The 16,914-nt window shown below is 39.4% G+C and overlaps 1 protein-coding gene across 1 annotated transcript in view; it reads right to left on the bottom strand.

The window, feature by feature from the left end:
* The window catches only part of acadsb (acyl-CoA dehydrogenase short/branched chain), a 31,035-nt gene extending 14,166 nt beyond the window's left edge, over window positions 1-16,869 (bottom strand). Inside the window, exons 1-3 of the mRNA XM_052026981.1 lie at window positions 16,721-16,869; window positions 3,790-3,958; window positions 226-326 (exon numbers count right to left, since the gene is read on the bottom strand). Of these exons, the coding sequence (XP_051882941.1) occupies window positions 226-326; window positions 3,790-3,958; window positions 16,721-16,747 (297 nt within the window). The 5' untranslated portion in view covers window positions 16,748-16,869. The remainder of the gene's footprint in view (window positions 1-225; window positions 327-3,789; window positions 3,959-16,720) is intronic.
* Window positions 16,870-16,914: the final 45 nt, after the last annotated feature.

Below are 16,914 nucleotides of genomic sequence, written 5' to 3'. Positions count from 1 at the left end.
GGCTAAACACAACATCTCAGAAAGTGATAGGTTAGATATATAATTTATTATTTTTAACTAATTTAACAATAGACAAACAGTAACAATTTACTAAATAATGTGCAAAGCTTTGGCATTGAATAAAAGTCTAAATACAATCATCTGAAGCATACAGTTAATCTCCATGACTTTGTAGTTATGCCACAAAGTAACAAAATAAGACTCCTCCAATAAAATATTACTAACCCCTTGTTCAAACAATCCTGCAATGACAGATTCATCCATGTGAGACTGCTCATCCATTTTGTGGACCAGTGGTGATATTCGCTCCTGAGCAAACTTAGCAACTAAAAAAAAATTACAAGTTGTCAGTAAGAAAAAAATGATACTTCACCTCACTGAAAAAGTAAAGATTCTGAAATAAAGTATACAGTATTTTTCATAGTTTACAGTTAGGAATTTATATCATCCATTTTCTTTTGATGTTCTTATCTACTCATCAGAGTGATGGATGTCACTAGCAGGAATGACATTTTTCTATTCTACACAGTGTTAGTATCACGTATTCCGAGTTTGATACAGCACATCAACCACAAGAGAAATATCTTGACTAATACCTTAGGTAAGCAACCCTTCTTACAACACTAGTAGATCTTTAATTCTGACCCTCTCTTCTTACAGCACATTATAAAAAGATAGTTAACTGCAAACTTGGATGTAAAAGTAAAACAAATGTACGTTGAAGTAATAGGCAAAGCCCATCAGACATACCCATATAGCCAACCCCTCAGAATGAACCGGTAATGCAATTTGAAGGATACCTTTAAATATACTTGACCATAGAATGGAATTTTACTGTTAATTCTGTACAGACTGCTTATAGCAAGATTTTATCTTGCCCCAAGACTCTATCTGCTATAATCTTACCTTGAAATGCAAAGGACAGAGTAAGACCATTTCACCTACTTAATGGAGAACAAACCATTCCCAAACATCATAGAAAGGAATTTCAAACTTTACATTTGTCTCAAAAGAGCAACACCCCCCCCCCAAAACTCTGCACATTATTCACTGTCTAGATCCTCATCATAATAATTGCTGTGCCAGATTATCATACTTGTGTTTTCAATGAAATGAACAAACTTATAATACAACAGAATTATCTGCAAGCTCCAGTCAATCCTCATCATTAACATACAAGGCTCTTATATTTTGTCATTATTTGATCAGAATCTTGGTTCACATAAATATAATGGTCTGGATTTTGTGATGGGGAAAATAGCAAGACTATCAGAGGTTAGTTATTATGAATTTAATACTGGCATCTGTACACTTATCATTAGTCAAAGAAATCTGGAAGTTGCCATTCAATTTGGTGTAATCATTGAGAATATTCATGTTCCCTCACTCAAACTAAATTTTCCCCATTCACAATAAAGCCACTTGTAAATCATCTTACCTTAGTGCAAGCAAACTACTGAATTTGTTAAAAAAAATCAACTGTGCCTCATACTAAACCCTAGCTTACCTTCCATGACACAAGTTTATTTCAGATCTTGCTCCTCCGAGGAACTATACTGCTTCCAATAAAAAAAGTGACCACATAAAAAAGAAAAAAAATCATTCAAACCTCTTCAGAAACTCCCAGTAATATCAAATAAATAAGATTATGGCAGCACTAAGATGTCCACTACCACACCAGTTGAACCTCTATATATAGTGAATATTTTACACAGTTATATGTAAAATATTCATGATTTAAAAATTTTAAAACACATCACAGCCTTTGTTTCTCAAAATATTTTATTTTTTCCCCTCATGTCTTCTTTTCCCTTTGCTACTAATTCCTACTTGGCTGCAGTTATTCCTCATCTCCTTCATTTCTAACATTTCTTATTACCCAGTTTGTTTCTGATTACGTGCCATGAATGTTTCCTACTAGACATGTGAGCAAAATGGAAGAAATGCATAAAAACAGCAAGACAGATTTAAGATCGATTTTGGAGCTGGCTGGAGGAAATTGCTGAAGAGGGTTCCCACTCAGTCCTAATAACCAGCAGGACAGATAATTGAAAACAGAATCTTTCAAAAGAATGGTGACAAATCGCAAGATGATTGAAAAGACTGAAGTGGATGCATTTCTTCTCCAAAATCAAACAAGCAGAAATAACAATTTTAAAGTAATGAGTCAAGACATACACTAGCCCACCTCTTCCTTCACTACTATTTAATCATATCTATAATTACCATATGAATTAAGGATTAATTTATTTGTATTAAGAATATTTTAATCAAAGAACCGGTTTCTTGAAGAAAAATAATGATGGATGTAATAATGAAGCACTGACCCTGATATTCATGTGGAAGGAATGACAAAGTTGGAAATTGTCAGGAGTACTGTAACACTGACCAAATTCGACAGCAGGGTATTATCATATTGCCAGGTAAGTGGTTTGCAAAACAGGTTCATACTACAGGGAGTAGGCATGAAGGGATTACAAAATCCTCATCATTGAGTCATACAGCATGGGAAAAGGGCCTTCAGCCCAATTAGTCCATGCCAACCAAGGTGCCTTCCTGAGCTAGTTCCATTTGCCTACATTTGGCCCAGATTCCTCTAAACCTTTCCTATCTATGTACCTGTCTAAATGTCTTTTAAACATTGATATTTTACCCACCTCCACCACTTCCTCTAGCAGTTCTTTCCACATTCCTACCACCCTCTATGTTGAGAAACTTGCCCTTCAGGTCTCCTTTAAATCTTTCTCCTCTCACCTTAAACTTATGCCCTCTAGTTTTAGACTCCCTGCCCTGGGAAAAGGATTGTGGCTTTAGCTATTTTCCTCAGGATTTTATGCACCTCTATATGGTCACCCCCTCAGCCTCCTTTGCTCCAAGTAAAAAGTCCTCTTTTTCACAGGAAGAAGGCCAAAGATCTCCTTTGGAGAACCTGTGGATGAACCACTTTCTTGCTTTCACATGCTTTCCACATGCAATATGCACTCCTATGACACACTGCATTCCTACTTTGTAAATGACTTTACTTATCCACCTGATAAGTGTAAACTAATAAAAAAAGTCTATGCAGAAATAGAGTTCTATCTACTGGAAAGTTAAATTAAGAATAATCAAAATAATTTAATTACCATAATACCAGAGATGAAGGGCAGTATTTTCAACTTCAACAGGACATAATGAGGGTAAAAACAGATCAGTGATCTACTATACATCACACAGAATTTTCTTCTCAAATAATTTCAAACTTAAAGTTATGGACAAGGTTTCGTACAAGAGAGTTGAAATCCAACTTCCATAGATGAAGACATTGCAATTGTCTTAGCTCTCATTGTGAAACAATTCAGCAAAGCAACAGTAAAAATGATTAAAGTTACTGTTTTTCATCATGCAACAGTCAATCCCGCAATTTTGCTCACAAGCAGTATGTTTTCTTTTATAAAAAGATAATGGAGAAATGGGAGCCAATATTAAAGTCTGGAATACAGTAAGAAATGAACTAGAACCCAGCAATAAAGTAGTGAATTGGTTAGGAGAGAAAATCGTCACCTTAAAAGATTTTGTCTGAACTGTTGGAATTGACTAAAGCAGCTTATAGAATACACAAAACTCTAATGCAGCTGCAGGCTAAGCAGACAGAGCAACAGGATTAGCTGTCCCTCAGACCCTACTTGAGCTGAGTTCTCAAAGAATGAGGACCTCAAGATTTGTATACAACTTGCTTGTGATTTTTGGCAAAATGACAGGCCTTGAAAATATCAGACTGTTGTAGAAAAATCAAACTGAAAATCAAACCTGTTTCTTTCATCATCGTCTCTTCTTCTGTGAAGGTCTGTAGTGGTGCATAAACACTGCCATTAGCTGTCCTATTATCCAAGAAAACTTCTGCATTGGAAGATCTTGAAAGCTTTGGGTGAACCCTTGGAAATGTTGAACACCAGGGTCTGACAATAACTCTTCCCAGCTTTTGGTCATTTATGCAAGTAGAATAGAAGAACAAAAAGAAAAAAAATCCATTGCTCATCCATTGTAACTTTAACCAAGAAAAGTTTAAAATGCAAACAAAAAATAGACTGCCAACTTTAATTAAGTCCCTTCCCTATTGACATATTTGAAATCAATACATTATTTACAGTAATAGAAATGCATAATTCTATTTAGATGCATAGCCAGATTCAAACCTCATTCTGGCAGTTTCCATGTTCATTTCTTCTTCTTATATTCAAAGCTTAAAGTATAATTTGTCACTATGCTCTTATGTTTTTTACCCAAACTATTGCCAGGCCATCTTCTTAGATTCAATATCTCCTCCCCTAAATTTGATCAATTTTCATTGTTTCAACAATTTGTCATTGATACAATTAGTAACCATATAACTCCCACCACAAGTACCTTAGCACTTAAATCACTAACTTTCTACCCTTCAGGAATCAATAGACTCCGGCATAGTTCCGGAGGACTGGAGGGTTGCAAATGTAGTTCCGCCGTATAAGAAGGGTGGGAGACAGCATAAAGGAAATTACAGACCTATTAGTCTGACATCGGTGGCAGGAAAGTTATTGGAATCAATCCTCAAGGATGAGGTTATGGAATACCTAGAAGTGCAAGGCAAGATAGGCCCAAGCCAGCATGGTTTCGTGAAGGGAAGATCCTGCCTGACATGGTTTTGTGAAGGGAAGATCCTGCCTGACCAACCTATTGGAGTTTTTTGAGGAAATCTCAGGTAGGGTGGATAAGGAAGAGGCTCTGGATGTAGGTGCCGCACAAGAGGCTGATTAATAAGATGAGAACTCATGGAATTACAGGTAGGATAACAGAATGGGTGGAGCATTGGCTGATAGGCAGAAAGCAAAGGGTGGGAATAAAGGGATCCTGTTCTGGTTGGCTACGGGTTACTAGTGGTGTTCCGCAGGGGTCGGCGTTGGGGCCCTTCTTTTTACTCTGTACATTAATGATTTGGATGATGGAGTAAATGGTTTTGTGGCTAAGTTTGCAGACGACACCAAGATAGATGGAGGAGTAGGGAGTATTGAAGAAATAGGAAGGTTGCAGAAAGACTTAGATAGTTTAGGAGAATGGGCAAAGAAATGGCAGATGAGATTCAATGTTGAGAAAAGTGCCATTGTACACCTTGGAAAAAGAAATAAACGGGCAGATTATTACCTAAATGGGGAGAAAATTCAAAGTACAGAAGTACAAAGGGACTTGGGGGGGTACTCGTGCAGGATACCCTAAAGTTTAACCACCAGGTCGGATCGGCGGTAAAGAAAGCAAATGCTATGTTAGCATTCATTTCGAGAGGTATAAAGTATAAAAGTAAGGAAGTGTTGATGAGGCTCTATGGGGCACTGGTGAGGCCTCATTTGGAGTACTGTACGCAGTTTTGGGCCCCGTATCTTAGGAAGGATGTACTGATGTTGGAGAGGGTTCAGAAAAGATTTACGAGGATGATTCCCAGAACGAAAGGGCTTATTTATGATGAGCGTTTGTCAGCTCTTGGACTGTATTCATTGGAGTACAGAAGACTCATAGAAACATTTAGAATGTTGAAAGGACTGGACAGAGTAGACGCGGTTAAGCTGTTTCTCCTGGTGGGTGAGTGCAGGACTAGAGGGCACAATCTTAGAAATTAGAGGGTACTGGTTTAAAACAGAAATGAGGAGAAATTTCTTTAGCCAGAGGGTAGTGAAATTATGGAATTCTTTGCCATATACAGCTGTGGAGGCCCAATCATTAGGGGCGTTTAAGGAGGAGATTGATAGGTATCTAATTAGTCAAGGTATCAAGGGATATGGGGATAAGGCCAGAAATTGAGGCTAGATAGGAATAGTATTAGTTTAGTTCATGGAGCAGACTCTATGGGCCAAATGGCCTACTTCTGCTCCTTTGTCTTGTGATCTTGAACCCATTCATTTGTCACCTAAAAACTTGGTACGAATTCCCACTGTTTACATCTTAACATCTGTAATAGAACTTAATTAATTGCTTTCTACAAATACAAAGTTTTCCCACAGCTTTGAAACAATACTTCTTCAAAAATTTCAAGAAAATTCCTTCATTAGTATCTTCTCCAATTTCAAACTAATTGCTCAATTTACTCTTAATGGATCAATTACATTAGTTAATCCTGCAGTGACATCAACTCCACCCACTCTCAGGTATTCAATGCTGAAGTAGCTCTCTACACAAAGAAATTTTTCATTACCCCACTTCTCAATTGAGGACCCTGACTACCTAAACATTTCAATATCAAAAAAATAATTAAATAAAGTTGGTCTTTTCTTTTATCATCCAAAATCAGAACTCCCTGAGTATATGTAACATTTAAGATGGAAATAAAATAGAAAGGAGAAAGATAATTAATCAAATCTCTATGGGAAAAAAAAGAGCAGAATTGGCCATTTGGCTCCTCAGGCCTGTTCCACCATTCAATCAGACTGAAGCTGATATTTGGCCTGAACTCTACTCTCCTGCCCAATCCCCATGACCATTATTCCTCTTGTTGTCAAAAAGGCTGTCTATCTACTATCCACAACTTATAGATAGACTAATTCGTAGATTCTTAATCCTCTTAGAAGAAATACCTCCTTGTTCTGCAGTTATGATCCCAACTTCTCAACCAGGGGAAAACATCCTTACAGCAGTCAAACCCCCTCAGTCTGCTCTTTTCTATTAGGAATGCCATATTTCATGACCCCATAGTCCAGTGATCTTTCACTGGATGACCTTTAAGGCAAACACACCCTGCCTTCCAAAATCATATGCTTTTTTAAACTGGTATTTCATTTTCTTTGCAGTAAAAGGCCAGCAGTCCATTTGCTTGATTACTGGCTGTACCCATATGTTAACTTTGTGTTTTTTTGTACTAGAATGTCTTTGAACATCAACAATTATTAGTTTCACACCATTTAAATAATTTTTTTATTAAAGCACTGCAGAAAGCATCCTATCCAGATGATCATGGCTTGGTATGACAACTGCTCTGCCCGAGACCGCAAGAAACTAGAGAGTTGTGGACACAGTTCAGCACATCACGGAAACCAGCCATCCCTCCATGGACTCTGTCTACACTTCTTGCTGCCTCTGTAAAGCAGCCAACGTAATCAAAGACCCCACCCACTCCAGACATTCTCTTTTCTCCCCCCCATCAGGCAAAAGATAAAAGCCTGAAATCACGTACCACCAGACTTAAGAACATCTTCTATCCTGCTGTTAGAAGACTCTTGAAAGGTTCCTTAGTACCACAACATGGACTCTTGACCTCACAAGCTACCTCATTATGGTCTTGCACCTTATTGTCTGCCAGCACTGCACTTTCTCTGTAACTGTAACACTTTATTCTGCACTCTGTTATTGTTTTCCCTGTACTACTTCAATGCACTATTGAAATGATCTGTATGGAGGACATGCAAAACAAAGTTTATTACTGTATCTTGGTACATGTGACGATAATAAACCAATACAATAATATTTTACTTTTCCATTCCTCCTAGCAAAGTGAATTACCACCACATTTTCTCCCTTTATACTCCATCTGACATTTTAACCCTTGGTCTGGTTTTGGGTTCTCAGGAAGCTAATGTGGCCAATATAGGAACATCAACTGTTCTGTACATACCTTAAGTGGTCTATGGGAGGTAATTTGCTCTTACCACTTCTTATGCAGAGCTATTGTGTGTTCCTAATGCAGGGCCTCATGGTTCTCAATACAATTCCGAATGTTCCCTCTCCATTTTGAGCAGTCATGGGCCAGACGTTCCCAGCACTCAATGGGGAGGTTGCACTTCTTCAAGGAAACTTTGAGCACATCCTTGAATGTTTGTTCCTGTCTGTCTGGTAATTTCCCCCTCAGCTCAGAATGGAACGTCAGTTTGGGGAGTCTGGTGCTGGCCATGGGAACGACCAAGTTTGCCCAATGTGGCTGACAGAGTTATTAGGGTTTCAGTACTGATGATGTTGCCCTGGAAAGGATATTGAAGTTCATTTATCCTTCCAGTGAATTTGGTATTGGTATTGGTTTTGGTTTATTATTGTCACTTGTACCGAGGTACAGTGAAAAGCTTGTCTTACAAACCGATCGTACAGGTCAATTCATTACACAGTGCAGTTACATTGAGTTAGTACAAAGTGCGTTGATGTAGTACAGGTAAAAACAGTAACAGTACAGAGTAAAGTGTCACAGCTACAGAGAAAGTGCAGTGCAATAAGATGCAAGGTCACAACAAGTGACGTGAGGTCACAGTCCATCTCATTGTATAAGGGAACTGTTCAATAGTCTTTTATAAGGATTTGGAGGATTTTATGGAGACAGCATTGATGACTGTCCTGATCTACCTTTGTATTTCCAGCAAACATTACATTTGGTCCTTTCATACAACTAGCAAAAATAGATTGCGAATAGCTGAGGTCCCAGCACTGATCTCCAAGGTATGATTAGCTACAGCTTGCTTGCAAACTGCAAATGACCCATTTATCCTTACTCTTTGTTTTCCGTTAACCAATCCTTTATTCATGAGTGCCCTCACTCAGAAAAGTGGAGAGTATTCCATCACACCCCAGCCTTATGTAAATGATGGAATGGCTTTAGGATGTCAAGAACTCAGCTATTCATCATAGATTAACTGGCTTCTGATCTGCTCTTGTAGCTACAGCATTTGTGTCAGGTCTGCAGAGAAATGGGGCAAAAAAAAAATCCAATACAGCCCTCATCCTGACGTCCACTTTTGTGAACGACTGCATCAAGCTGCGTGTAGAGCTTGGATACACAAACACAATGCCACGTGCCGAGATTCTATCTGTCCCTGGTGTTGCGAAAGATTCGCCTGCCTTCTTTGCCACTCAGTTGGATTGTACCATACCTTCTGCCCCTTGTAGTACACTTCTGCAAAAAACCACAAGTCAATCAGGCAGTGATCAGTAGGAAACGTCCTGCAGGAAAAGGCAGGGATGGATCCTGTTGAACATTCCCTTAAGCAAATTCATCATCAGACCTCTCAAACAAGCAACAAGACGTCAATCGGTGGATAGTGAGAAGTGCTCTTCCTCATGCACAGCTGGAGGATTAATTCCACCTTATGTTTCCTCTGAAGTGGCTGTGATGCAGATCAGTCATCCAGCTCCTTGTGGACTGTGTTTGCCAGGAAGGGCTAGAAAGAGATGCCGTGGTCTCGGTCAATGTTCATTCTGAGCAACTATCCAAGACGGGACTCCGTGCTATACTAATCCCAGGGATACATCCTGAGACAAACATTGACTGCTGATGAAAGATCAACTTGGTGAAAGATGCACTTTGGTCTGCCTGAAACTTGTTGGTGTTCCAGTGCAATATATTCACATTCAGCTACTGCCAGCTGGCATATTCCAAGATGTAGGAGTATACATTGAGGGTTGCACTGAAGCTTGGTGCAGTCACCCCAAAGCTACTGTGGGGAAAGCTCACAGTATATGGTCCTCTCAAACATTTCACTTATGAAATGTATGAAGATAACATATTGTAGCAAATGTATTAAATTGCTTAGTATAGTTAATTAAGATAATGACATATCATAGAGTCAGACAGCACAAAAACAGGCCCTTCCACTCACCATATCTACAATGACCATAATTACTCTAATCCCTATCTTATTTTTTATTTTCCCCTTGATCTCATCAACTTAGCCCAAATTCTCCAATCACCTATGCACTAGGGACAATTTACAGTTCCCAATTAACCTACTAACCAGCACAACTTTGGGATGTGGGAGGAAGGCAGCGTAACTTGAGGAAACCTGCAGTCACAGGGGGAACATGCAAAGTCCACACAGGCAGCACTGGAGGTCAGGGCCAAACTCAGGTTTGCTGGAGCTGTGAGGCAGCAGCTCTACTGGTTGCGCTAATGTCCTAATTGTATTACAGATGACCCCCCACGTTACAGCCATTTGGGTTAAGGAAATTTGCCCTTACAGAACTAACAAATCACGACCTAAAAATTTAAGATACAGAATAAAATTTGCTCTCACAGAATTTGTGCTAAAATAAAGTTAATAGATCAACACAATTTATTTTCCCAACTTGTGCTTCTTGACACATGCGTTGATGATGTGGCTTTGTGTTACGGAAAACTGAGATACAGCCCATTTTCTAGGAACTCAACTTCCCCCATAACATGGATGTTGCCTGTATTATATAATTTTATAAATAAAGTACATTTTGGAAAAAAAATATCGTGACTCACACAGTTGAATTTCTGATCAATGGTGACCACTAGGATGTTTATCAATGGGAGAGGAGGGTGGTGTGGCATGAGGAGTGGGTGAATGGGAACTCAGTTATGATAATACCTTGAACACCAACAGTCAAAAGAGATAGCAACTGCCCACACTTGTGTGGCATGAATGTCACTTGCCAGTAGTCTGAATGTTGCGTAGGTCTTGATGCATGCAGGTATGGACTGATTCAGCAAACAAATTTCTGAATGCCTCAAAGACTGTTTACTTTTTAAATTTTCACTGTAATCAATCAACTTTTATTAGAAGGCATAAGAATATTTAAAATGTTGTCTCAATTGACAAGACAATTCCCTTTGACATGGAATGTAGATTGAATAAAGGCTGTTTCTGAATTATTTCTGTAAAGTGATTTGCAAGGCTATTTCCTCTATCATCTAAAAGATGTACAGCTACATGCAGAAAGGACACAAACACTTTATTGCATACAAGTAATACTGAAAGTTCAAGAATTTTATTATAAGACCTGAACTAGAAGCATATCCATAATTATATATCTAAGAAACTGAAAAATTCAATATTTGCACAGCAGGAAATTACTATATTATGGGGGGGGGGGGGGGGTTAAGTAATGAAATAAGTGTTTGAAAACAAAACACATCACTCATGATCCCATGAGCTCATTCGTTACTTCTGTATATTTTACCTAATGTGCGCACAGGTGGGACTGGATGTATCTTTATATCCAGAAATGGAAGGTTTTTTTTCAGGTGCTATGAGCACTTGATATTGCAAGTGTTAAGGTGCCCTTTCACAAATCAGATATTTAATACCTCTATTTATAGTTCTAACCTTCAAAGTTACACATTTTACAACAAATTCTAATTAACTAAAGCAGATTAATCCCACAAGCTGCACACACAAATATCAGCATTTTTTGTCAGTGAATTGTTTTAAGAGCAAACTCATTAAGGATTGATACAATTTAAATTCAAATTATGCACAACCTAAAAAGAACTGGTTGCTTTGTTCCCAAGAAATCATTAAAGTATGTGCTGAACAGGAAGTCTTACACACTGTCCAAGCACAAGGAACAATTTAATTTGATGCTGCAGCAGTCATGGCAAGCATCAGGGATCTTAAGGTTTGGTCAAACTTTGCCACTACAAGGTGGTAAAGATATTTTCTATCTGAACTATATGTAAATGATTCCTTTTGTCTGGGAAGAGGAAAAAAATTGAACTCAACCAACTATCATACTTCATATAACGAGAATACCAGTCAACAATAACCTAAAAGTAAACTGGCGATCCTAGTGGGAGAGTTTTCAGTACTGGTGTTGCAAGGAGATGGATTGAGCACTGCACGACTAGGAAGGGATCAAATTGGGTCACCCACATAGCTTAATAGACTTTTTATATTGCTGCAATGACAGTTTCTGTATATAGGTCACCCCCAGGTAATAAATGGGTTCTGTTTTTACACACATCCATAACAATTTTTCTCCCTACTAGAATGGAAAAATCTGGAAGCAAAAGCAGAAATATTGAAATAAGAACGGAAGATGCTGGAGATACTGAAAGCTCAGGCAGAATCTCTGATGAGAGAAATGTACTTAACATTTTAGGTCAATAACCTTTTATCAGAACCAGAAAACTGGAACATTAAAGTTGCAGAGAAGTGGAGAGGTTGGGCTGAACAAAGTCTCCACTCTATCACAGATGTTCTCCAAAAGAATGCAAGTAACACCAATGCTACTGGTGCCCCATGACAGTGTGTGGCAAATGCTTGATAATCATAGTTGATATATATGGATGATGAAGACCAACTAAAAATGTCTGAACTCTGACATGCAGTACATACCAGCTGCTGGAAACCCAAAACAGAATACAAGAAATATTCATGGGAAGAGGGGGCAGAAGGGTAAATGTACGGATTTACAGGACAGTTTTGACATACAGGAAAGTTCTGTTACCTGAAATTGTTGAATTCAATATTCAGTCCCAAGGGCTGCAATGTGTCTAGACAGAAGATGAGGTGCTGTTCTTCAAGCTTACTTTGGATTTTGTTGGAAATATAGGAGACAAGAGAGAAATCAGATTGGGAATGGGATGGAAAATTATGCTAACAGGAAACTGGACGCTCAAGGTCACCTTTGTAGATGCTGATATTTGTATAAGGCAGCTTTCTACGTCAGAACAGACTTAAGAACAATACAGAAAATGTTTACACTGGAGTTGTACAATACTGGTGTACTCAGAGATTCTGAAAGCTTTTCTGGACTTAACATTAGACTGTCCATTTTCTGACATACATGATAATTAACTAATTGCAACATTTGTTTTGCTTAGAAAGCCATCTTGAATAAATCACAAAAAGAATAATTTGTTGGGTCAATACAGTCATACAATGGTGGATTTCCAAAACTTCTCACATTCAAACGACCAAAGAACCATGGAAACTGTATGCACCAATCGTGCCATATTTCTAGGTTTTCTGAAGTTATTGCCAATAGGGAGAACTTGAACTAAAATCCCTCCAACTTTGACAATCAATTCACCCATGACCCCTGGCCTTCCAACTACGATCCTGGCTCTTCATTAACTACTTCAGTCTGTTAGGAGAAAGTGTTTCTACCACAGTCATTTTGGGAGTTCTGAGATTCTTATAGGATAGGATAGGATATCTTTATTAGTCACATGTATATCGAAACACACAGTGAAATACATCTTTTGCATAGAGTGTTCTGAGGGCAGCCCACAAGTGTCACCACGCTTCCAGCACTAACATAGCATGCCCACAACTTCCTAACCTGTACGTCTTTGGAATGTGGGAGGAAACTGGAGCACCCAGAGGGAAACCACGCAGACACAGGGAGAACGTACAAACTCCTTACAGACAGCGGCCAGAATTGAATCCAGGTCGCTGGCCCTGTAATAATGTTGCACTAACCGCTACACTACCATGCCTGCCCCTACATTACCGTGCCTGATGATGAAAGAAATCAGTGAGGATGGTGCATTCAGCTTAATGACCCACATTGATTCCTCTTCCTTCAGCAGCTGCAACTTAAGATTTTTCAACCATGCCCCCCTATGATCTAAGATTCTACTAGCTACCCCTTCTCACACAATCCCCCAGCTCCTCTAGTGCTACATTCACCCTGCTCTAGTACTCTTTATTCTTTCTTTGAGCTCTGTTCATTCTTTCAATGCCCCATAATGACTGCTATCCATTGCTCTGGGCAGTATCCATTCTCCCACTCTTCCTCCAACTATCATAATTTCTCCACAAAAAGTGCTGGAGGAACTCAGCAGGTCAAGCAGCATTCATGGAGGGAAATAAACAGTGGAATAGAGGAGGCCATGGATAGATATGTCAGTATGGGAGTGGGATGTGGAATTGAAGTGGGTGGCCACCGGGAGGTCCTGGCTGTTGCGGCAGACGGAGTGAAGATGCTCGACGAAGCAGTTACCCCATCTCCTCTACTGCCACGTTGAGGCCAGACACGGGTTAGAGAAACAACACCTCGTACTCCGCCTTGGGAGTCTCCAACCTGATGGCCTCAACATTGACCTCTAACTTCTAGTAACTCTGCCCCTTCTTTTTCTCCCCCCCTCACTCCTTTGTCTTTCCTTATTCCTATGACTCCCCTCCTCCACCTTGATGACCTGCCCATCTCCTCTTCTCCCCTTCCCCATCCTTTATTTCATGGTCCACTGCCCTCTCCTACTGGATTCCTTCTTCTTCAGCCCTCTGCCTATTCTACCTATCACCTCTCAGCTTATTACATTTTCTCCCCCTCCCCCCTACCTTCCCCCTCTCACTTGAACTCACCTATCCCCTGCCTGCATGTGCTCTTTCCCTCCCCCACCTTCTTATTCTGGCTTCTGCCCTCTTCCTTTCCAGTCCTGATGAAGGGTCTCGGCCCAAAATGTCAACTGTTTATTTCCCTCCATGGATGCTGCCTGACCTGCTGAGTTCCTCCAGCATTTTTTGTGTATTGCTCCAGATTCCAGCATCTGCAGAATTTTTTGTGTCTCCCTAACTTCTCCACATTGCTCCTTTACAATTAAAATGCATCTCTTTGACAAAGCTTTTGGCCTCAACCTATATTTCCCTTGTTTGCCCGGCATCAGCCTCCCTTTCAAATCATGAAGTTCTCAAAGACATTGGCTGCTGTCCAGTGAACAAACAATTCTCCATGCATTGAATGAGTTGGTAGTTTCTGTAAATTTACGACCCAAATAATACAACACTCTCTACAACATCTGGGATATCTAAAAAAAGGGAAAGGAACTATCTACATGTACCCAAACATTTCTGCTTGGTAGGTCATTTTTAGGTCAGAAGATTGCAGACCAAAAAAAGCCTCCTCTGGTAAAATTTCTATCAACCAATTTGCTAAAGTTTCAGATGACAGGAATTAACGCTGTCAGTCATGCAATTGAAGACAAGTCCCATCTTTCTGACAAATACAAATTCAGATTACATCGCAGTGGCACTGTCAAAGAACTAAAAGGTAAGCAAGCCAAATAGTGGGAATAAAACTGGCAAGTATTGTCTGGTCTAACCCCATCACATGATTGAAGCCTACACCAGAGGAAAGAACAGACCATTCCATGGGTGACCATTCCTCCAACAACCTTAGTTCAGCATGTCAGCTTTTTAAAAAAAACATACATAATCAAGGACAGGAATCAGCATTTCATGATAAATCCATTTTCCTAGTCATTCTCAGGAGCACTCCCCTTCAACAGGCTGAGGGTTCCCTTGAGTCACTTTGGCAAGGAATTCCAGTCTTAACTGATATCAGTTATTATTACAGTTTTTATAGAATAGTTTTTCAATCAAATAGGTCCAAGCCAATTTTTCTATACTTGCTTGATTCGCACCACATCCACCATGCTGGCATTCACAGGAACATTGTGGCATATGGCATAGGAGCATCACCATCTGCAGTCTTTCTTCTAAGTCACACACCACCCTAACTTTGAAGTAAATCACCATTCCCAAATACAAGTCCAGGAATTTCCTATCCAACATGGGAACACCTTCATCACATGTAATGCAGCAGCCCCACAAAGGTGACCCCATCACTCTTTTTAAAAATGGCAATTAGGGATGGACAGCAAATTTTGGCAGTGAGGTTAAGATTGATAAAATAAAAATATGAACCTACTTCAGCCCTTCTTCTAACTATTAAAATATCCCTCCATTTCCCCTGAAATGTGTTTGCATTATCTGCCTCAATTACCACTAGTGCTCAAATATGAACAAAGCTAAAATAATGAATTTATTGCCAAACTAGGTAATGCACAGAGTAGAAGACAACAAACTTAGTTAGAAAGAATCCAACAACTACAATCCAAAGGAATGAAACCATGGTTTTTACAGGATAAATTTAGTAGCTGGTAGGTTCTTTGACAGCAATGCAACACATACTTTAAAAAAAAGTGTACTTCAGCTTTAATGGGCAAATCCTAATTTTTGGTGCTGAGTTTGTCAGCATCTACGACAAGTTCAGGAACTTTACATACTCAAGACACAGGCAGCACATAAAATAAAAGCGGTTACTGCAGTTGAAAACATTGCATGGGGTGGCTTGCAGCACTGTGTAGCTTATAGAGGAATGTTGCATCTCTAGCATCAAATTCTGGACTTTCACATTTAAATGCAAATCTTTGCTAATTCAAAACTGCTATCAAAAATAATAACGCCCTCCTTTATTAAATACATTTTGACAAAGTATAAATACAAGTTGTGCAAATGTAAACATACATTTCAAGTCTGATTCTTTGTAAACAGTAATCCCAAAAACGTGATTGCTGTTTATACAGTCAAATCAAGTCATTTGCATTATATTTAAAGACACAGCGTCTGTAATGAATAAAAGGTAAATGTTGTATTTGGTCGAGCATTTATCTGCAAGATAAACTTCTATCCACATATTTGTACCAGGCTGAGAACGCCCATTTCCATCTCAGAAACAGTCCGACTCCGACTTTAATTTATCTGCTATTAAAGCCTTCAAGTCTTGATTATTCCTAATTAACTCTGTTCACCCTGCCGTGCCCTACCTCGCACCAGGCTCCTGCTCACACACTGGACTACGTTGCCTCTCGGTTAAGTGAGATCAAGATTTTAGATTCTTATCTTTGTTTTTTTTAATATGTCTCCATAGTCCCACACTTCCCTACCTCTGCATTTTTAGCCCGTCGATTAGTCCCAAATGATCATCGCTTTGAACTGTTGAGGCCTTGCGCTTTGGAGCTTCCCTCCCAGATTTCTTTCCTTTTGCAAAAGGCATTCTTTAAAATGAGCCTATTCCACCCGTGCCGTTTTAATTTTATTTCAGATGTGCGACATTTACGATTTTGGTTTGCTTTTAGTTATTTGCGTAGATACAAAACTCGCCTTTAAGACTCAAGGAACCAAACGACAGAGTTAATAAAGGGTGCAACGATCGGGTTTGCACTAACATGCAGCAACTCTCTGTGAAGGTCAGGTGCATTGCTCACCTTAGGAAACAACAAACAACAGGCCATTTCGTCTCTTGTAACAACTGGCGCACGGCGAGAATGTAACTAGAGAGCGAGGTTATTTGCTGTTGTCCTTTACGGAGCGTTACAACACCTTGTCCAAAAGTAATATATCCGACTAATCGGAAGTCGTCACTTCGGCCACCACCATGTTGTTTTTAACAGATGGGCCG

This window comes from Pristis pectinata, chromosome 12 (assembly GCF_009764475.1).
Source record: "Pristis pectinata isolate sPriPec2 chromosome 12, sPriPec2.1.pri, whole genome shotgun sequence".
Lineage (NCBI taxonomy): Eukaryota > Metazoa > Chordata > Chondrichthyes > Rhinopristiformes > Pristidae > Pristis > Pristis pectinata.
The sequence above is the reverse complement of the archived record's forward strand: the minus strand, read 5'-3'. Positions and strand labels throughout refer to the sequence as shown.